Source organism: Giraffa tippelskirchi, chromosome 9 (genome assembly GCF_054371585.1).
Source record: "Giraffa tippelskirchi isolate mGirTip1 chromosome 9, T2T-mGirTip1v1.2.pri, whole genome shotgun sequence".
Taxonomy (NCBI): Eukaryota; Metazoa; Chordata; class Mammalia; order Artiodactyla; family Giraffidae; genus Giraffa; species Giraffa tippelskirchi.
The window spans coordinates 28,621,186-28,644,702 of record NC_137283.1 but is presented as its reverse complement, the minus strand read 5'-3'; the positions used below and the strand labels follow the sequence as shown (position 1 = coordinate 28,644,702).

At 43.2% G+C, this 23,517-nt stretch overlaps 1 protein-coding gene and 1 long non-coding RNA gene across 2 annotated transcripts; one reads left to right on the top strand and one right to left on the bottom strand.

Moving 5' to 3' along the window:
* Window positions 1-2,414: 2,414 nt before the first annotated feature.
* Window positions 2,415-6,372, bottom strand: LOC145520908 (uncharacterized). Its single transcript, XR_014064897.1, has 2 exons — window positions 4,328-6,372; window positions 2,415-4,190 (listed from the first exon to the last, which is right to left on the bottom strand). It is a non-coding gene; the product is annotated as an uncharacterized LOC145520908 (long non-coding RNA).
* Window positions 6,373-8,394: 2,022 nt separating this feature from the next.
* On the top strand, window positions 8,395-11,108 carry GPR27 (G protein-coupled receptor 27). The gene has a single exon (XM_081528377.1). The coding sequence runs from the start codon at window positions 8,637-8,639 to the stop codon at window positions 9,786-9,788; it is 1,152 nt and encodes a 383-aa protein (XP_081384503.1). The 5' UTR covers window positions 8,395-8,636; the 3' UTR covers window positions 9,789-11,108.
* The last annotated feature ends 12,409 nt before the right edge of the window (window positions 11,109-23,517 follow it).

The window sequence follows — 23,517 nt, the reverse complement described above, 5'->3', positions numbered from 1 at the left end:
CCCTGATGCTGGGAAAGATTGAGAGCAGGAGGAGAAGCAGGCAACAGAGAACGTGATGGTTGGAGGGCATCACCGACTCAATGGACATGGGTTTGCGCAAACTCCACGAAATAGTGAAGGACAGGGAAGCCTGACATGCTGCAGTCCATGGGGTCACAAAGAGTTGGGACATGACTTAGCTACTGAACAACAATTTGATTTTTGAGTAAATGAGGGGGAAGAGGATTACAGAAGTAGTAGCTCTGATATGCACTATTCATATCATGATTCCATACACAGGAAGAGGACATTTAAGGAATGGGTTTGATTCTATCACCTTTGTCCTGATGATGCAGTCCACCTTTTGAAAAACAAACTTTAGGATCACAACACGATTTAACCACTAGAGGGAGTTGAAGTGGCTATTAAATAATGGAAAAGAGAAGAGCCACATAAAAAAGCTTTTCTCTCACTTGGAGCCATGATTGTAACTCTTTGAAAAAAATTTTCTGATGTTACAGAAATATCAAAAATGAAATTTTAAGTGGTGACAAGTATAGATTTTTGTTTCTTCTAAATGTTAGAAGTGTTCATTTTCAAGTGATTAAAATATTGCCTATAACATAATGGTGTTGTTCAGTGGCTCAGTCGTGTCTGACTCTTTGAGACCCCATGGACAGCAGCAAGCCAGACTTCCCCATCCTTCACTATCTCCCAGAGTTTGTTCAAACTCATAGCAGAATGGTTTTTCTCAATTATGTATCAAATAATACAACCTTCAGTTTAGTATTTATTTACAAGGTATTGATAGGTTTTTCCCTCATATATTAGTCAATGCAGCCCTGTATGGGTACTTACTAACAATTCAGGCTTTCAGGTCAGACAGATCAGATTTTAACCATACTTTACCACTACAGGCTATATAATTAACTTCGCTAATTAACATCAGACTCAAGGTTCCTCATCTGTAAAATGGGGGTACAGAGTTTTATAGAGGTAAATGGGACAGTATATACAAAATACCTCTACCCACTCCAGTATTCTGACCTGGAGAAGTCCATGGACTGTATAGTCCATAGGGTCGCAAACAGTCAGACACGACTGAGCGACTTTCACTTTCACTTTGGTGCACTACTGAATCTCAAAGACAACAGCAGCTTTTCCAATGGGAAGACACTACACTGTAAAGCTATTGACTGAATAAGAATTTCTTAATCCCTCTTCTCATTTCAGCATCAAAATGTGTAATACTGAAGCAAACCAAAGACACAACCCTTGTACACATAACCATACGGCAAGACACACTGATTTCTGAGGCCAAACCCAGGGAAGAGCCCAAGAATTCACACCTTAAAGGCTTGCATTCACTTATAAAGCAATGCGGAGTCTAGACCTGTAGCACCCTTTTAACAAGGACACAAAAGTGACCTGATTTTAATATGAAATGTTTCTTTTTCAGAACTATGTATTTTCTTAGGATATTCAGTTATACAACCATCACTACTACCTAAGTTTAGAACAATTTCATCAACCCCAAAACAAATGCTACAATACTCATTAGCAGTTACTCTTGAAACCCCTCTACCTCAAGTCCATGACAACTACAAATCTCCTTTCTGTCTCCATAGATTTGCCTACTCTGGTCACTTTATGTAAGTGGGATTGTACAATATGTGATCTTTCGTGTGTGACTTCTTCCATGGAGCTTAATGTTTTCAAAGTTCATCCATGCTGCAGTATATGTCAGTACTTCATTCCTTTTTTAGAGTGACGACCACTCCAATATATGGAGAATTCACATTTTGTTTATTCATCCATTCACTGATGGACAACTGGATTGCTTCCCCAGCTTGGCTAGCATGAAAAATGCTGCTATAAACATCTGTGTACAATTTTTCAGCAGACACATTTCTATTTCTCTTGGGTATTTACCCAGGAGTGGAATTACTCAGTCATATGTAACTCTCTGTTTAACTTATGAGAAACTTCCAAACTATTTTCCAAAACAGCTGCATCATTTTATATTTCTGCACCAGCACTGCCTGAGGGTTCCAATTTCTCCACATCATCATCAACACTTGTTATTCCCTGTCTTTTTGATAACAGCCGTCCCACTAGGTGTGAAGTGGTATTTTACTATGGTTTTGATTAGCATTTTTCTAATGATTAATGATGGTAAGCACCTTTCCATGTATTTATTGGTCATTTGCATGTGTTTTTAAAGAACTCCTATTCAAATCCTTTGCCCAATTTTAAACTGAACTGCTTGCCTTTTTATCGTTGATTTATGGGCATTCTTTACATATTCTAGATACAGTTCCCTCATCAGACACATAACTTGACAATATCGTCCCCCATTCTGTCTTTTCACCTTCTTGAAGGAGTTACTTGAAATATAAACTTTAAAAGTGTAATAAAATCCAGATTATCTATTCTTTCTTTTTGTTTATCCTATCGCCTAAAGTTGTGAACATTTACTCTTAGGTTTTCTTCTAAGTTTTATAGCTCTTACATTTATGTCTATGATCCCTGTTGAGTTAACTTTTGTATATAGTGAGAGGTAAGGGTCCAACCTTATCCGAGGGCTTCCCTGATGGCTCAGAAGGTAAAGAATCTGCCCACAATGCAGGAAACCAGGATTCGATCCCTGGGTGGGGAAGATTTCCTGGAGAAGGGAACGGCAACCCACTCCAGTATCCTTGCCTGGAGAATTCCATGGACAGAGGGGCCTGGTGGGCTATAGTCCAAGGGATCACAAAGAGTCGGACATGACTGAGCGACTAACACACACACACACACACACACACACACACACACACACACACACACACACACAAAGGGTCCAACATCATTCTTTGCACGTGACAAAAAATGTTAAAAAGCTTTCATTAAAATATATTTTGCTTATTAGAAGTGTGACAATATGCCATGCATATACACATAAATGATATCTTCAGTCATTCATTTAACAAACATATGCAGCAAGGACAGTATTTTGAGATGTGACCTGATAATTTTTCTTCCTCTTTTTCCCTATCCTTCCCCTCACTGAAGCACATACCAGGGTCCAGGGCTTCCTTGCCAAGGAGAGGTTTACAGAAGGTAGCTTCCTGACTTTTGTTTTCCCAAACACCTAAATTCTGGGACCACCAATTCCCAGGAAAACCAATCAATTATACTGCCCAGAAAAACAAGAAGGAACAGGACTCTCCAGTGCTGGAGTAGACAGGCAGTCCCCAGAGATGAAGGCAGAAGGGGGGAGCGAGAGCATTGACGGAGGGCACATTTGTATGAGGTTTCCCACATGCAGTGTTGGGAGAGGCAATAAACACAATACTATTCCAGATTCTCAAACCCCAAATCTGACATGAGGCAGCTAAGAACCACCAAACCAAAATGGCTTATAAGGACAGAAACAAAGTGATGAAACATCACTTTCCTCCCACACATATGCACACACTACCCTGAACGACTGTGTGCTAGGCAATCTGGGTGCCAGCCTGGAATTATAGCACATCCTGAAGAAGTACAGGTCCTTGATGAAACCCCAGAAGCAGCAAGGTTCCATTCTTTTTCTCCATCATCAAGGCAAAATGGTAACTCAGTCAGAAATTAAGTTTCTATGAAGCAGATGCATTTCTGGCACCCTTGATTTTATGGACTGACATTCACACCTGCCACACAAATATCAAGATATACACACAGCATCCTCCTAAGCTAGGCTGAAGTGGAGGATAGAAAAGTCAGCCAAACCATGGTTAGCCAGGGCAATTATAGTCTGGTAAGAGTGAAAAAGGTCTCCCAGCTGGTGCAGTGGTAAAGAATCCACCTGCTACTTCAGGAGTTCTATCCTCGTCAGGAATATCCTCTAGAGGAGGAAATGGCAACCCACTCCAGTATTTCTGCCTAGAAAATTCCATGGACAGAGGAGCCTGGCAGGTACAGTCCATTGGGTTGCAAAGAGTCAGACATGACTGAGTACGCATGCACACAAGAACAAAAATATATTTACCACTTATTACACACCACCTGGGTGAACACCTTGTGTTACACTCTTTTTGTAAATGGATTGAATTTAATGGAATTTTCCCTGAAAAAGGCCTTTGAGGTTCAAAGGAGGTAAAGGACTTGGCTAAAGATGTTGTTGTTGTTGTTTAGTCTGTAAGATGTGTCCAGCTCTTTTGCAACCCCATGGACTATAGCCCATCAAGCTCCTCTGTCCATGGGATTTCCCTGGTGAGAATACTGGAGTGGATTGCCATTTTCTCCTCCAGGGGATCTTCCCGACCCAGGGAAAGAACCTGCATCTCCTGCATGGCAAGTGGATTCTTTACCACTGAGCCACCACCAAAGCCATTGCAGGCAGATTCTTTACCATCTAAGCCACCAGGGAAACCCCTAAGGAAATATGCTAGTAATTAGTGGGACTTGGATATGAACTAAGGTATACGTAACTCCAAGTTCATTTTCAGTCTTAAAGTCAGGACTCATTCCCATGAAGAGGCCAAACTGATGGCTATCCTCTGATAACTCAATACCAATTGGGCACAGACTTCAGTTCATGTTTTCTAAGAGTTGGGATGCAGTTAAGTCAAACCAGCCTTCTCTGACTTGATGTTCAGTGTGCCCTGTCAGATGACTAGAAGCCAGAAGCCTGAGGCTGGATAGGAGATGTCAGCCAAACCGTCTCCCATCATGATAGGAACTGTGGCCTTGACTGAATCCATCAAGGCCTGTCAACCAGTCTTCCAAACAGCAGATTTCCATTACCACACACAACATCTACCTGTGCAGCAAAGAAGTAACAGAGCTAATTTGGGGTGGAAATCTCAACTTTTCTATCTATGGACAAAGGAAAAATAATGTTATAAGCAAAATTTTTCTTATAGTGAAAAATCCCACATAGCTATTATGCTTTGAGATGCTGGCATTCAATTCAACTTGGTACCTAAGAAACTATTTTAGATGCTTGTGTGAAGCTTCCTAGAAACAATAAAAGGAAGGTAGTTGATTCCAGCAATGAAATGTTAATAGTTCTTCCTTAAGTATTAATCTCCCAAACAAACGGTGACAATGAAAGAAGCAGGCATATAAACGCTTTGAGAGTCACGATTTTTATATTTTCTACTGCTGCTTCTGCTATTTGAAGCTGGGTAGATGACTAAACCAAATCCCAAAGAGAAGCACATTAAGTCACAGAGAGAAGTATGAAACACCAGAGAAATCTAAATTATAGGGAAATAATGTCTTTTCTTTCAGGTCCATGTCTGAAGAACAAATCTCTCAGCATTAGGATTATACAAACACTTAATTTTCATTTTCTCATATACAAACTACATCTCAGAGGTGAAGACCCTCAGAAATTATTTGGTCCCATTTCTCTTTTTATAAATGGGAACATTTGAGATTCCAAGAGGTTTAGTGAAACGTCATGTGTTCATTATATGTGAAGATTTCATGGAAGTGGGAAGGGTACTAACCAAGGAGCAAGAATACCTGGATTGTACTGCCCACTAAGTCATGTATGAGTTTACACAATCCAAATGCTGTATTACACAGTTTTGAAATCTCTCCCCTCTTTGAAGGGGTTTTAGTTCTATGTCTATGAACACTGGGCTTCCCTGGTGGCTCAGCAGTAAAGAATCTGCCTGCAATGCAGGAGACCCAGGTTTGAACCCTGGGGTTGGGAAGATCCCCTGGAGAAGGAAATGGCAACCCACTCCAGTACTCTTGCCTGAAGAATTCCATGGACAGAAAAGCCTGGCGAGCTAAAGTCCATAGAGTCGCAAAGAGTCAGACCATACTAAAGCGACTAAGCATGCACGCTCACCTGCACATGAATATCAGTAGGTTGTTTGTTTTTAGAAAGTTAATAACTTTCTTTGCCATTACGATAAAGGGGCAGTACATACAGTGGTTATGAGCACGGGCTCTAGAGTCAAACATTCTCTCTTCCAACCCCAGATCTTACGCTTATTTTTGGTGAAAGCCTGAACAAGTTATTTACCCACTCAGTCTCATCTACAATATGGTAACCATAGTAGTATCTACGACAAATGGCCCTTATCATAATTATATGAGATAACACACATCAAATACTCAGCATACTGCACAGCACACAGCATGTGTTCAGTAAACACAGGCTGCCATTAACGCTGTCATAAAGGAACTGGAGTTGGCGACTTTGTGTGCGTTAAAAGAAGGCATCCCTTCCTCTGGGCAGATGTAGCCCGAGCGGCTATGTGTCTAGCTCAAAAAATTAAAGAGCGAAATCATTCCCCAGTATCCTATGCTGATGGTGGTAACCACTGACTTGTTTGTCATCATGTAAGCCTTCTAGAAAACTCTTCAGAGGGGCCCACTTAGAAGGCAGGAACACTTTTGGTCTTCTTTGCTTTTCCTTCCTTCTGCCTGGAATGCTGAATGAATGGCTGGGGTGTCAACAGCCTATTGATCACGAGCAAAGGGCTAAAAGGTTTTCAGAGACTTAGTCCTTCAGCCAGTAATTCAATGTCAGCAGCCACTGACCTCCAGACTTCTTGTTTCATAAGGAAAATAAACTGTACATTTTTTAGCTACTATTATCAAAATGTAATTCCTAACCAAAATACCATCAAAATCTACTTCTACTGTCTATAAACAAATCAAATATTTGTAGACCTGCCTGGTCAGCCACTTGTCCCTGGCCACTTAGGGACCCTAAGTCATGCCCTCATTGGCCATCACTTAGATTTTTACGAAAGGTCAAAGGCCCTCAAGGTGCTTGCTATTCCAAGTGTGGTCTGTAGATGAGAAGCATTAGTGTTGCCTAGGAAACTATTAGAAAGGCAGCATCTTCCGCCCCATTCAGACCTCCTGAATAATACAGTATCCCCAGTGATTTCTGTGCTCACTGAAGTCTAAGGATCTGGACTAGACCTACTGACTCTGCTCAGTCATTCCTCTTAAAAACTACTGCCAAAATCATCCTCCTGATGCACATTGGTAGTTTTCTTATCATGCCACTTTCCTCAAAAACCTCCAAGGGCTCCTGACTGCCTACAGACTAAAGTTTAGACTCTTTAGCCTGACAAGGCTTTCTAAGATCTTGTATCATCCTGCAAATGCCAAGGTGCCAGCCATGCCAATAAATAATATTCTGCATAAAAACAAAAAACAAACAAACAAACAAAAAAACAACCCAATGAGTGTACCTAAGAAAGAACCTATGTCTTAATTCTGGCTCCTCCATCCCAGGCATTGGGGATACAGAGTTACAAAAAATCAGACACAGTCCCTTGTCTTCCAGAAGCTTAGAAATTAGTTGAAACATTAATGATAAATATTAAGTGCTAAGAAGGAAATAAATGGGAAGTGGTACAGGGTAAGCTAGCCTGGACAGAAGAATGGCCCAGAGGATGGGGAACCTGTTGAGGGGCTGGCCCAGGCAGAGGGAAGAGCCCCTGCAAAGACGGGAGTGAATCTGGTGCAGCTGAGGACAGGAACAGGCTGCCTTTCAGGCTAACCCAGAAAACTCATATCCTGGGAGGAAGGCAGCGTGAGATTAACCTTCCAAATCACTTAAGGGAAAATGCTGAATTTCTTATCCCTAGCAGAAGTCTTCACTGGGACAACGAATGAGACAGAGAGCAGGGTAGCCTTCAGAGTCGCTCAGTCCAGCCCTGGACATCAGGTTGAGTGAAATCTGAATCTCAGCTCTACCACTTACCAGCTCTCAACTCCCTTGACCTCCAAGTCCCTGCTTCCTCAGAGAGAAAGTGGGTTTAGGAATAGAACCAACTTTGTCCTTACTGTGAACACGGAGGGAGCTAATGCTGGTAAAGCTCCCCAGAACACCGGCACCCACACCAGTGCTGACCTGAATACTAGACGTTACAGGGCTGCGGTGATGATGATGGTGATGACTATTAATCACTATTAGCTTGCAGGTAGAGAGTTCATCCCAGATCCTCCTGTCCACCGCCCCCGCCCCAATCCACGAGGCCTCCCGACCTTAGCATCCCAGGCAGGCTCCCCCCACCACCCCGCGCACGGCTACCGTGACCCCAGGGCGGGCGCCGGGCGCCGCCGCCGGACCCCGTTACCTGGGGCCAAACGCGACCTGTCGCCACCTCGCGTCCTGGGCCCTGCCTCCCTCCCGGCCGCCTCCTGGCCCCGCAGCTGCGGCGGCGGCGCCCCCAGCCCAGCCCGGCCCGGGCGGCGCGGGATGCCTCGGCGGGGCTGGCGGCGGCGGCCACGCGGCGCGCTCCGGCGGAGGGGAGGGGGCTCCGCGGCGGCGGCGGCAGCGGCTGCGGCGGCGGCAGCGGCGGGGGGCAGAACCCAGAGGCGCGGCGGCGGCGGCAGCGGAGGAAGAGGAGGAGGAGGAGAAGGATGCAGGGGGCTGCGGGCGGCGGCGCGGCCCGGTCCGCAGTGAAGCCCGAGGCGCAGGGAGTGGCCGTCGCCTCCTGCGCGCACCATTCCTGAGATGGCGGCGGCGCGGCGGCAGCTCGGGGAGCCGAGGAGGGGTCAGCCGGGCGGGGGCTGAGCCCCGCTGGCCCGGGAGCTCGCCGGGGACCCTCGCAGGTGGCCGAGCCCCGGTCGGCAGGCAGGCCTGCAGAGCGGAGAGGCCGGGGGGCGGCCCCGGAGCGGAGCGCGGCTCCCGGCCCGGGGAGGCCGCGATGGCGAACGCAAGCGAACCGGGCAGCGGCGGCGGCGGCGGCGGCGGCGGCGGTGGGGAGGCGGCTGCCCTGGGCCTCAAGCTGGCCACGCTCAGCCTGCTGCTGTGCGTGAGCCTGGCGGGCAACGTGCTGTTCGCGCTGCTCATCGTTCGGGAGCGCAGCCTGCACCGCGCCCCGTACTACCTGCTGCTCGACCTGTGCCTGGCCGACGGGCTGCGCGCGCTCGCCTGCCTCCCGGCCGTCATGCTGGCGGCGCGGCGGGCCGCGGCCGCCGCGGGGGCGCCGCCGGGCGCGCTGGGCTGCAAGCTGCTCGCCTTCCTGGCCGCGCTCTTCTGCTTCCACGCCGCCTTCCTATTGCTCGGCGTGGGCGTCACCCGCTACCTGGCCATCGCGCACCACCGCTTCTACGCCGAACGCCTGGCCGGCTGGCCTTGCGCCGCCATGCTGGTATGCGCCGCCTGGGCGCTGGCGCTGGCCGCGGCCTTCCCGCCCGTGCTGGACGGCGGCGGCGGCGGCGACGACGAGGACGCGCCGTGCGCCCTGGAGCAGCGGCCCGACGGCGCCCCGGGCGCGCTGGGCTTCCTGCTGCTGCTGGCCGTGGTGGTGGGCGCCACGCACCTCGTCTACCTCCGCCTGCTCTTCTTCATCCACGACCGCCGCAAGATGCGGCCCGCGCGCCTCGTGCCCGCCGTCAGCCACGACTGGACCTTCCACGGCCCCGGCGCCACCGGCCAGGCGGCCGCCAACTGGACGGCCGGCTTCGGCCGCGGGCCCACGCCGCCGGCACTCGTGGGCATCCGGCCGGCCGGGCCAGGTCGTGGCGCGCGCCGCCTCCTCGTGCTCGAGGAGTTCAAGACGGAGAAGAGGCTGTGCAAGATGTTCTACGCCGTCACGCTGCTCTTCCTGCTCCTCTGGGGGCCCTACGTCGTGGCCAGTTACCTGCGGGTCCTGGTGCGGCCCGGCGCCGTCCCCCAGGCCTACCTGACGGCCTCCGTGTGGCTGACCTTCGCGCAGGCCGGTATCAACCCCGTGGTGTGCTTCCTCTTCAACAGGGAGCTCAGGGACTGCTTCCGCGCCCAGTTCCCCTGCTGCCAGAGCCCCCAGGCCACCCAGGCCACCCTCCCCTGCGACTTGAAAGGCATCGGTTTATAACTGGCTCTCCCGCCACCTGCACCCCAGCCCGGCCTCTCCCTTTGGCTTGGACAGTGACGTCTTTTCTGCCCCTTTGGCCCCCTTTTTAATTTTCTACGCTGCCTTCAAAACGACTCTCGAAGTGCATCATCACTTGGATTGTACAGACTCCAATTGTATGGGGGTAGGGTTTCGAAGTCCCAGCCCCACCCCAGCTCCTGCGATTGTTCTCCTAAATATATTTTCATCCTGACAGTAGGTCCTGGAGTCTTTGTACTTGTACTGATGTCTTTTATTCCATGTGTTACTTTTTTTTTTTTTTTAATAAAGGCTAATTTTCTTCATGCAACCTTTCCTAAAGACCATGGCCAGTTTTCTACAGAAGCTATTTTTGACAACCTCAAGTGGCATTACATTTTGCAGTGAAGTAGAAGAGCCCAGAGGGGCTTCACCAGTTCGATTTCTTGAGGGTCTTCTGTTGGAAGCAGGAGACAGAGGGAAAGTTGTCTCGAGTTCCCTCTGAATTGCCGGCCTGGGGTCAGCTGGACTGCTCTGGTTCTTGGAAGGCGTTGAGAACTTTGTTCAGTATTGATAGTGAATTTAAAGAGCAGAGATGGGAGAGAGTAGCAAGGAAGTCATTTTTAATAGGTAACGACACAAGTAAGATTTGTTTCCTACCTTGCTTTATATACACTAGGAAATGCCCGTCAGCGACATACTGCTCTCTGTATTATACCAAACTCGAGTGGAAACATTTCTGTAAAATTGTACCTTTCAAAAGAGTAAAAAGTGTTTTGGTTAGTAATGGTGTGGAGAAAATACAGTATTGCATGTTTTTGTATGTACTGATTGTGGTTGACGGATTGGGAGGGCTCTCCGAGACAAGCAGAGTACTACATCAAAACTGTTCAGGTATTTTTGGCCAATAAAAATTAAAAAACTTTATGGAAACAGTTTTTGCTTTGAGGAGCCCAGTTTTATTCTGTCTTATGAAACTGATTTCCACTTTGAAAATTGTTTTTTTTGTTTATGGTATAAATGGATGGACTATAATGATACTCTACTTCTGTGAAACAAAGCATTTCCTTAAAATGTTTGCTAGGTTAAGCTGTGCTGTTTTCCTGATGGTTATTTTAAATTAATAATGAGAACTATAATTTTAAATACTATTTATTTGTTAGGCACATTGTAACCTTAAATTGAAAGACTAAATTCTGCAAGTACTGTACAATATTTTTTCGCTTACAATGCTACATTTTTATCAATGTATCTTCCGTTTTGAGGGTTTATATCTGTATTTCTCTTTGCATTATATAAATATACCAGTATTTTCATTCTGGAGTGGGTTTTTGTTGCTGTTGTTGTTTGAGGCTGTGACAGGTGGTAATATACCTCTAAGTAAGGTACTCATGTTCTATTATCCTTTTAGTGCATGCTGTTTAGTTCACCGTAATTTCAAAGACATTTAGAGGCTTGTTTACTTAAAATGCAACATAAAAAATCTGCAGATCTCCTCTTAAAGGGAAGAAACAGTATATATATATAGTTTTAGAACTTTTTAATGAATCTATAAAACATGAGTATGAGCAGAGTAATCACTTTGATAAAATAATAATTAACAGGTGCAATAAATATATTGAAATTTCAGTTGGGCATAATATAAACTATTAAATATTTAGTCCAAGGTGGATTAAGTCATAAGAAGCGGGTGTGGCCAGCTTATCTCAGGTGAATGGTCAGCATTATTTTATTTTTTCTGTAACTATCAGTCTATGCAGACAGTCTCATATTTGGAAGACGTGAGTAATTATTAGCCTATTTCTCCCCAGATCATAGACCAGGTAGACATTAATTACCCAGGGGCCACTCATCAGATATCTAGACTTACCTAAAGTCAGGTTCAGGAAGTAAGTATCTCCTCATCCAACCCTCCACCCACTTAAGTGATCCAAGTTCAAAAACTAGAAGTCACTAAGCCCATGTGATATTCAGAACTTTTAGCACCTGCCATGGCACAGGAACCAGTCCATCAGTGCTAACTCCTGTGTGACCCTCAGGCAAGTAGCTCAAGGGCACAGAGACATCCTGTGGGCTTTATATGGCCTTGAGTTCATGGATATTTTTTCATAGGAGAATCTATAAATCGGATTCTCAAATGTTAACATTCATAGTAATAACTACCTTAAGTACTTGCAGGGTCCAGAGATGCTTATTAGAAGGAGTTGAGGTGGGGCACAGAAAAAAGCACTTTTAACAAGATTCCCAGAAGTTGGAGGCAGACTTGCAGGCCTCTGCTTGAAAATGGATTTACCAGGTGTACAAACTTGATCTGGTTTTTTTTTTGCTTTGTTCTGATTGGATGACAGATTTCTAATGAGGAATCAAGTGACAGGTAGTGAGAAATGACAGCCAACTGTAAAGGAAGAAGAAAGAACCAAGTGAGGCAGAGAAACTAGCTGTCCAGGGGAATACTGTGCAGGAGCAAAAATCCCCTCGCACCTCAAAAGCTATTTTCAACACTGAATTTGTTACTTTGATTATTAATTCACATTAATAAAAAATCATCAGGAAAAGGTTAGTTGTGTTTCAGAATACTCATTGTACCCTGGTAGGTACAATGTATTTGGGGAAGACTTCTATTAAAATAGGAGCCCCTGGTGGCTCAGATGGTAAAGAGTCTGCTGTGCAGGAGACCTGAGTTCGATCCTTGTGTCAGAAAGATCCCCTGGAAAAGGAAATGGCAACCCACTCCAGTATTCTTGCCTGGAGAATCCCATGGACGGAGGAGCCTAGCAGGCTACAGTTCATGGGGTCTGCAAAGAGTTGGACACAACTGATCGATTTCTCTTTCACTTTCACTTTCCATTAAAATAGCTCATTTCTTTAATTGAAAATTTTATTTAGCAAAAATGCCCCTGGCTCCTCCCTGGGTGAAATAAATAAGTTATGTCTATACTTGAAGCAAAAGAAAATAGATGGCTTGTCTATATATCTTTCTCTATGTATTCTGACATGGAATTCTTGGGTCAAAAGTGAGAATTTTTAGGTCTTTGGATACCATATGTCAGATCACTTTGCAGAAAGACTTCTATTTACTTAGAGTTCCACCTGACCATTTTTTTTTTTAAATGAAGTATCTCAAGTAAAATGCAGAAGCAAATAACAATAAACATAATAATAAATAGTAATCTCCATTTCCAGTATTCACCCAAGTTTTGCCAAATCTTGTCAGTCTTGCTGTACTGGTTTCTACCTTTTTCTCTTTTCTTTCCCTTTCCTTTCTTCCATTTTTCCTCTTCTTGCTTTCCTTCCTCCCTCTCTTATTCCTCCTCTTCCTCCCACTTCCTCTTTATTTTCTTCCTTTCCTTCACTTTCTCTTTTTTCCTTTCTTTCTCCCTCCTTTTGAAAGAAATAAAAAATGACACAAGCATTTCTGCCAAGTCTTTGGTTTCATCATCAGTCATCTACATCCTCAAGTCCCCTGCCTGTAAGAGGTTCAAGGTCCCGGGTTCAGGAAGGGATCATTGGGTTGGTAGGATTGGTTCTACTCTTCACTGTCTTTCCATGACCCATAGGCTCAAGTGCAAATTTCTGGTCTGCCACAGGCAGCCTACCGTGGTCTGGCCCCTCCACCACCCTGGCCTCATCCTCCCCTTGTATTTCCATTTCTCCCTTCTCTGGTTGCCTTTGTATAAACTCTCCCTAGGAAGCCCATCCCCCTTCTCTGTGTGGGGACTCCCTCACCAACTCCTCTAGGGCAGAGGCAATATTCACAATATTTGATAACTGGGATGGTGTGAGCATAACTAACCTGTACAGCTGTATCCTTGGTCTTGGGTAAACATCAGGGTTGTGCTGGACTCAGATCCAAGATTTCTGGAAGGCCTTCTTAGTCCGTCCACCACTCTGCTGGGCCCTCGTGGTGCATGGTGTATACCTCCACGCATCCTGGTGCATCCCTAGGCTCCTGCCTCCCCTGCTGGTCTCACCTCCTCCCACTCCCTGCTCAGGCCTGAGATCCAGCCACTCCAAGTCACTGGCAGTGCCCTGAACAGATCATTCTGGGTCACACCAACTTGTTTTGCGTGCATTGTTTCTTGTGTCCAACGTCCTTACTCCCTCTTTTCCCAACTCAACTGCTGTTAAGTTTTCAAACATATAGGGTGAGCTTTTAGACATAAAGGGTGAACTAACCTCCATATAGCCAAAGCTACGGTTTTTCCAGTAGTTATGTACAGGTGTGATTGCTGAACAATAAAAAAGGCTGAGGGATGAAGAACTGATGCCTTCGAACTGTGGTGCTGGAGAAGACTCTTGACAGTCCCTTGTACTGCAAGGAGATCAAACCTAAAGGAAATCAATCTTGAATATTCATTGGAAGGACTGATGGTGAAACTCCAATACTTTGGCCACCTGATGCAAAGAGCCAACTCATTGGAAAAGACCCTGATAGTGGGGAAAATGGAAGGCAGGAGGAGAAAGGGACAACAGAGGAAAAGATGGCTGGATGGCATCACCGACTCGATGGATGTGAGTGTGAGCAAGCTCCATGAGACAGTAAAGGACAGAGAACCTGGCATGCTGCAGTTCATGGGGTCACAGAGTTGGCCACGACTTCTTGACTGAACAACAACCTCTACAGAGAGAGAGATGTTGTCCCCATGCTGGTCCTAAAAGATTTTTAAGTCTCCAAACACAGTCATTATTAGATCTGCATGCCACAGTGGACTGAGTAGCAGGCTTACTGGCTTCCTGGCATTTCAAGCTGTCTGTGACTTCAGATGGGTGAAATTATAAAATGTGGCAGACCCAATATACCATTTTCCATGCCCCTGATAGATGTGTCACTCTGTGTGACCTTCTGAGACCAATGAACTTCAAGACTTTCTATGGGAGGGGTAAAGGAGGTAATGGGAAACTGTCTCTACCCATTCATATTCTAGACCCATATCAATATTTTTTGTATAGTTTATTATCAATAGCTGTTTCTGGAGTAAATAGAATTAAAAGAAAATTTGATCTAAGTCCAAGGGGTTCTTTATGCTTTTTCATCAACCTGGACAAGACTTTTGGGGTCTAATTCATCCCAAGAACAGAGCCCTCTTGCCCTCCCGTTTCCTTCCTTTTGGGATATTTTTGCTGGGGATGTGATGCTTGGAGCCATAGCAGCATTCTTGCAACCATGAGAAGAGACACTGTCAACATGGTGAAAACAGCAGCCCAGAAAGATAAAAAGAGCATATATCTAATTTAACATTGTTGAGCTGCTTACCCAAACAAGCAACCTCATATCTCTAGATTTTAGATTTTAGATTTCTGGTCTTCAAAAAAATGCTGCTATTGCTTCAGGTACTAATATTCTGAAAGCCTGTCATCTGAAGCAACAATTAACTGCAACAATACTTAAAACAACTCTATCCTCTCCACTCCCTTGACAGATATGCCTGATATCCTGGAATTGTATTCACAAATTGTTAACAATTAGACTCATTTTTTCACATTTCCAATTATCAGATCATTCAGCCTGCTGTTAACTGTTAGATTAACCTGGCTCTGGAAAAAATAATAAACTAGATTAGACTATCTCTTAGGTTGAAATAAATCTGGAAGATTTTTTTAAATACCTATTACAAGACTGGTTCTATTTAATTGCATTTTATAAAAACTGTTACCATGATCAGTATATTTTTAAGCTTTTGATATGATAAATTTAGTAATAGCAATCTGGAAAACCACCTGAATGAATCCATCTAATCCATAGGTACTACAAGCCACTAAGAAGCTGGTTTCTGTTTTCGGCAATGCAGGGAAACATGGAGATAAGAAAGGTCCAGTTTTCTTGCTGATGAGGTAGCAAGCTATCTGGAGAAACCTGGCAAATGTGCCTCAAACCATAAATCAAGGCAGAACATAATTTATACCAGAAGAGAGATCTAATTAAAAAGCTTGGGATAACAAGGGGAACCAGACATCATAGCCAATTGCCCAGAAAGGGCCCTAGGCAGTCTATCTCTGGTTGCTCGATGAGGGAAGTGGGAAAAAAAATCAGAAGACAGAAAAAAATTTGTCCAGTTTGCATCTTCCCCAACTTTCTGATTTCCACATTCTCCTCACTCTGGGGTCCATTTTCAAAATAAATTTCTCTAAGGGAAATAAAACCACATGAATTCTCTCTTCATAGTTTTCCATTCCCATTCTATGTGAATGTTCAAGGGCCAGTAAGGGATGTGGTTGTTTTAATGGAGAGTTTGTTACATAAAATTTTTTTGCAGGGAGAGTCAGCAGATTAGATTAAAAATACCAGAACTGAATAGAAACCAAACAGGTAGCTCTCAAGAAGACCACTCCTCTCCCCTCCCAAAGGAAGGGGGCATAGCAGCTCCCACTACACAAAAGGGTATTTTTGTGCTTTTGCTCAAAGAAAAAGGAGAAGAGAAGTCTTAGTATATTCAGTTTACCCTGTTAAACTGGTTGCAGGCATTTAAGGTAAATAAACAGCTTTCAATTTATATGTGAAAGCCTGAAGACTCCAAGTCACTTCAAATTACACAGAGAAAACATACAAAAATGTTTGAAGTTGCAATGTCAAGGCATAAATGCAATTCTCTTATTTCTCAGTAACATTAAGGAGACAGGTAAATTAAACCTATTACCACTGGGCTTCTAGGAGGAATAATTTAGTCATCCATAAATTAACTTTAAAGTGGCTAACCTACTCTAGGTGGAAAACATGTAAACTGAGAGGAGAGAATATATTTAAAAACATCACCCAATACATTACCTGAGTTATGCTAGTCTGTGTCGCTCTCTAGGATGGAAACCTTAACTTTCTGCCAGGATGTGCTATCTGAGAAGCACACACTGTTTTCCAGTTAGAACCTGTGTTGGAACCTGGAGGGTGCAATAAATGGTTTCATTTTCTTGAAGATACACAGATGTGCTGTAATTTTGAAAGGCTTTGAAAAATTGCTAAAGTGGCAACACTGACTTAACACATGCCTTACTAAAATATTTTCTAGAGATCATAAAATTTAAAATACATGAGGAGATGAAATTCTCCTTGCTTTTTTCATTTAACAAGTTTATTTTTTCCTTTTATCCCCCCATATATTTTCCCCCTGTATTCCTGAATCCTGACCAGTTTGCAATGTTCTTAGTAGAAGGAAAAAAAGGAAGAATAGGAAAGAACCCTTGTCATAGGTATTCATTCCAAAGAGTGGTATACTAAAGAGTTTAACTGTACAGTGTGTAATTCTTTTAACCCACAGTCACAATCCATTTCATTTGCATATCTAGCTTGAAGAATTATGGGATACCAGAGCTATTTCTAGAACCCGATTTGCATAATTGTTCTAATCCTTTACGAGCAGAGTGACATGTGGTCTAATAAAAGATTTTTTTTTTCATTTGTAAGTTACTTTTTAAGTTTCATAAAGATATTAAACATCTTTAGATATACATTTAATACCTGCCTCTATTGAAAGGAACACAATTATACAAAGGCATGATTAGTCTTCCGCTAGTGGCATATGACTTTACTTTTTACTAGTAGGAGGAACAGCTTTGTTCACTGAAAGTTTGTCATTTTAAGTTTTTTTTTTTTTTCTAGCACATCATGGTGAGATTTAAATTCATTTAAATGTCATAAGAGAATGTACTGTTGTAATGAGCCTCAGTGATTCTCCCTGTCTCCCAAATTTCATAATTCATGGGTAGATGACATATTTGAGTTTGAAACAGAGGCAGCAAGAAATACTTTTACACATTCTCTTAGCGTGTGCAATGTGAATGCTCTTGTGACCAAAGAATGTGAGTTTATCCATTTCTGATTTGAAGATTCTTGTTCCATTTGGTTTTCAGTTTCTCATTATGATATTTTTTTTCAGGACTGAGATAAAGATGAAAACGCCATTTTGGATGTTTGAACTCTGACCACTCTCCAGCCTCACACTCTACATTCTATTTTTCCCCACACCTGGGCTAGCCAGCCCCAGTGGGGAGGAATTTTCACCCAGCCCTGCCTCTTGACCACAGTAAAAACTAAAACCAACCAAAGTGCCTTGTTATCGCCGCTCCGGCCTGACTCACATCTGCTCTGCTCTCACCAGGCAATCCCATGACGTGGGTCAGCAATCTTGTCACGTCCTCCCAGTGTGTGTGGCGGCATCGGCTCCAAGATCCAAACCGATTTGCAGGGCAGGGCAAGCACTGCACAAGAACGCAAAAACCAAGTGTTTAAGATCACAGAACGAAGTTTTAACTGTAACCAAACGATGCTCTTCTGAAAAGGATGACTCCATTTGTATTGATTACGGTAGAAGTGGAAGTGTTTTTAGCAGAGTCCCTGAATCAGAATGGCTGAACTGCTTCTCTAGGCTGCTGGGTGACTTCCACAGGAGGTTGCTCTGCGACCCACTGGTGGGTTAGCCCTGCCTTCACTCTCTGGTTCCAAAGGAGCCAGATTCATTGCTGCATCTCCCTGATGGAGTGCAATTTACTTTTAAGCCAGTGAGGCAGATCACTTCTGCCCACATTCCATTGCTAAGAACTCAATCATATGATCACATCTGGCAAGGGCTGCTGGTAAAAGCAGTCTCTAGATGTCAAATTGAGTGGCCAGGTGCCCAGCTAAAACCTCTTGGGGGAGAGGCAAGGGGAGAGAGAAAAAAGAGGGAGAAGGGGAGAGAGAGGGAAGAGAGAAAAGAAAAAGAGAGAGAATTTGAGAAAGAATGAATGAATTGTGGGAGACAATTGAAGTCTACCAGCCACAATTTCCATCTGAATCCAGGAAAATTAATGAGAGTATTAACATCAGTTGTCTGAAAGACTAATGATTGTAGACAACATTTAACTTCCCAGAACCCAATCATGACACATAGTTAGCAAATATTTTTCTGAAAATTTTTTACTTTGAGCAGCAAATATTTTCTTTTAAAATTTATACAAGAATAAATATTTATTCATATATCCATGTCCTGGCTCTGAAAATGTTTTATTCTTCCATTTCAAACTCTAATTTGAGATTTCAAAAATATATCTTAAGTGGAAATGTTTAGGAGGAAAGGTTGATCAGTGAAAGGACCATGGCAATATCTAAGCTGAGAGCCACCTTAAAGAAAAAAGATTGATGTTACTGCTGCCGTCTATGGGGTTGCACAGAATCAGACATGACTGAAGTGACTTAGCAGCAGCAGCAGCTGATACACAAAACTGTGGCCATCTTATCCCACCATGGACCCTATGGAGAGGGGACCAAACTGATTTGCTTTAAGACAAGACAGGAGAGGTGACAGTTTGAGGGTGTGGTAGGCTGTGGTTAGATCTGTAGTGATACTGGCATTGAGTTGCAGCTGTTGATAACACACTAGATGATGGAGATGTGGGACTTCCTTAAACAATTTTAATTTTGTTGATGTTTACAAAATTCCGTAATAAACAGTGATTGTTTTGCTTGTTTGCTTTGAAGAATGAACCATGTACATGGATGCCAACTTCAGCCTTGTCCATAGGGACAGACCTGTTCCAAGTCACACTGAGGAAACTCCACTTGTGAAACTTCTCAAAGGTTATTCAGACCTACCTTTAATAAAACACAATTTTCTCCAATACTCCCTATAAAGTTTTTGAGAGTTTCTGCTTGCTAAGTCACTTCAGTTGTGTCCAACTCTTTGCGACCCTATGGACTATAGCCCGCCAGGCTCCTCTGTCCATGGGATTCTCCAGGAAAGAATCCTGGAGTGGGTTGCCATGCCCTGCCCCAGGGGTTCTTCCTGATCCAGGTGGGTTCTTTACCAATAGTGCTACCTGGGAAGCCCTGAGTTTCTGCTACAAAAATATTTTTCATAAATTACTTCTCTTAAAAAGATGAGAAAAAATTGGATTTCAACAATGTGGAAGTTTGTGTACTCTGAAGATGTGAAATCTTACATCTCAAATTATCTTACCTGAGCCCTTCCCCTCAAGCTTTAAAGAGTGACTTAATATAAAAATGTCTTCCTTGAAACACAGTAAACTGAAGAGCTGACCTAAAACTGGTATTTCTTTGATTGTTTAAGTGTATGAAATATTTACCTCTCCACGACTTTGAATGCAAAATGATAGGCTTTTTCTTTTTAATTTTTAGAATACCAATTTTGTAAAACCCCACTGGGAGGCTTAACTTTTTTTTTTAATACTGTCACTTCAAATTTTGTACGATACTGAAACAAAACCTTAAACAAGCCGATACAAAATATCTTCAGGATAAACCAATGGTTCTCACAGGTAGACAATTTACTCCAGCCCCTAACCCCTGGGGAGATGTGCTAATATCCAGAGACACTTTTGGTTGTCACAACTCAGGGAAACTATCATCATCTAGCATCATCATCATCTAGCAGGATAGGAACCAGAGGTGCTTCTAAACATTCTATAATGCACTGGACAGCTCCACAACAAAAACTCAACTGACCCAGAAAGTCAGAAGTGTCAAGGTTGAGAAACTCTGGGTTACAGTAAGAAAATGCCTGGAAATATTGTTCTCAGTCGCCACTCCAAAGATCAGGCCGTGGTTTTGCCTGGCTGGCACAATTCACGCTTCATTAAGGATGAAAATCCCCTGTGGACACAAAGATGCATGCTCTTTATACATACAATACAGGCAAACCGGTGCATTCTGTCATCAGAAATCATGCTCTTACCATGATTTTTCACTTTCTTGCTTTCAATCTTTTGTGATATACCTATGTTTGATTGATATGCTTACTAGACTGAGCTATTAGTTACAGTGTGCTGCAATATTGGACTTTCTAAACCATTGTGATGATTTAGGGGCCCAGTAAAATAGAATCCTGGGATGTATGGGAATGTGGGACAGGTAGAGGGGAGTGCCTGCTTGGGGGTTCAAAAGCTGAGTCACCTGGGAGGGTGCATTTAAAGAGTAAGAGAGAGAACCTGGGGCCCCACGCCCCACCACAGGGTCGGCAGGAAAGCCAAGGGACCAGCTAGGCTGGACCCAGGCCTGCTTCCCTAATCTTATTCTAAGGAACTTTGAATTGACTCCTCCAATGAGCTATCTAACTGACACCAAAGTGCTCCAGGGGGACCCTTCTGCAAACTTCCTTCTAGAAATAGTATATGGGTGGGGTGGACAGGAAAAAGAAAATGCATTCGTTTATGTCTGGAGATCATAACTACTTTTGAGGATTGCAAGAAAAGACAAAGACATTTCGCTACACGCACGACTTCTAATTAGATAGGCATCTCATAAAGCATTAGTGAAGCAGTGGCTTTTCTACAAAAACGTATTCTTCTTTGCTTTGTCAGCGGCCCTCGCCATGGGTGCACCTTAGAAGGAAATGAGTACCTTTAAAAACATAATCCTAACATCCAGACCTCATCCAAGACACGTGAAATTTGAATCTCCAAAGATGGTGGATGATGGAAAATGAGAATAGTGCCTTAAGAACAGCACACTAATTAGCACCTCTAATCTGGGGAAATGTATACTCTGAAAGTGGTGGGGGGGACATAGGGGAAAATACACTCTAAGGATTATGCTGTTAAAGATTATCATCTTGGGGACACGTTAAAAAATACTAGAACAAAAGCAATTCTTTTTAATGCAGAAGGGAGTACTGAGGATTAACAAATCAGAAGGGATCAAAGAATGAAAGAAAGCTGAATTCTGAGGATATTACCTGAAATACATGCAATAGGTTGAAAGAGAAAGATCGTAAAAGGTTGCTAGTGTATTTTAGGCAGTAACCTTCATTGCATAGCAAAAACATCCTGCTTTTAACATGAAAATTGCCTCCGACTTTATAATCTTCTAAAAAATGAAGTGAGAAGAGAGCCAGGGTGAGATTTCTGATATTAGAAGCAAGGAACAATAAAGTTTATGTGTTTCATCTATCACTGGTCTGGTTTGCTAAAGTTCCAACAAAAGACTACACTGGATGCTGGAAAGGAAGAGGTCTTCAGTTAGATGACAGGATTTATAGGGGAACACTTTTGGCACAAACGTTTCTACAGTTAGACACGTGTACCCCAATGTTCATCGCAGCACTGTTTATAATAGCCAGGACATGGAAGCAACCTAGATGTCCATTGGCAGACGAATGGATAATAAAGCTGTGGTACATATACACAATGGAATATTACTCAGCCATTAAAAAGAATACATTTGAATCAGTTCTAATATGGTGGATGAAACTGGAGCCTATTATACAGAGTGAAGTAAGTCAGAACAAAAAATACCAATATAGTATAATACTGCATATGTATGGAATTTAGAAAGATGGTAACGATAACTCTATATGTGAGACAGCAAAAGAGACACAGATGTATAGAACAGTCTTTTGGACTCTGTGGGAGAAGGCAAGGGTGGGATGATTTGAGAGAATAGCACTGAAACATGTATATTATCATATGTGAAACAGATCGCCAGTCCAGGTTCGATGCATGAGACAAGGTGCTCAGGGCTGGTGCACTGGGATGAACCTGAAGGATGGGATGGGGAGGGAGGTGGGAAGGGGGTTCAGGATGGGGAACACATGTACACCCATGGCTGATTCATGTCAATGTATGGCAACCACTACAATATTGTAAAGAAATTAGCCTCCAATTAAAATAAATTTTAAAAAAAGTACTGCTCTTAAGAAAAAGGCTGAACAGTTTTCATGAAAGTCAATGGATTTCTTTGCCAAGAAATCCAAAGATCCATTTGAGTTTGGTCAGTAGCTTCTGCCGTAAGATCTATTTCTACCTTAGAAAGAATGGAATCCACTCACAATATTTATATCAGACTAGATTGTTGACTTAGGTTTTCTTGCATAAATTCTCACTTTGCCTTGCTTTTAGAAATTCTGGCCTATGAAGTTTCAACTTCTATGAGAGCTTGTCCTAAGGACTGGAAGAAACAGCACCACCATACCATCTTTATAGCACAAGGCTTTGTTTGCTTTGCACAGAATTATTTTCAAAACTCCCCATGAAACATGACCACAGGCTTTTTGCAACAACTGTTTGGTAAGTCCTGGTAACAAGTTAAAAAGTAATAACCAAATAGAACATCACACTCCTCAATAAATATAATAACCAACGAGAGAGGTAACAAATGACAAAGCTCTGTTTTTCTTTGAATGGTAGTGCGTCAGTAGGTACAGTTCTCAGTTTTCTATACCCGATTCACATAATATTCTCTTGGCTGTGTGTACACAGTCTAAGTTTTTAGGTATTGATTTAAAATATGAAGTTGGTATATATAAAAGCAAACTTTTATAAAAGCTACATGTCTTTTAACCTGGGGGAAAACAGACGATTGACCCAATCAACTTTTCAGCGCTTATGAAAAAGGATGTGTTGGACATTATGTGAAAACAGCACTGAGCAAAATTGAGCAAAATTACCCATAATCCCACTTGAAGACTATTTTTTTCCCCAACAGACTCACTGAGGAATGCTTCTTGAATGTGAACTAAACTGAACCCAAAATAACCCTTCGACGACCAAGTATGGTACTAAGTACAGCAAATTCAATACACTTATAGCACACGTTACCCCAGGGGAAAAGTTATATATAATATGCAACTGTAGGTCCTAGCTGAATAAATAACTATAAAATGAACAATTACTTTTTGTGGGTTAGTGGGTTGGCATGGCCACTTTAGTCAGTTAAACACTTTTCAGAAGTTGTTTATTTGCAAATTTGAATCCATTTACAATACTAGCTGGGTTATTTTTTCGAGGCCAGGCTACACTGGCATCACCA

Coding starts and splice junctions, on each gene's coding strand:
- GPR27 (XM_081528377.1), top strand. CDS start 8,637: ATGGCGAACGCAAGCGAACCGGGCAGCGGCGGCGGCGGCGGCGGCGGC.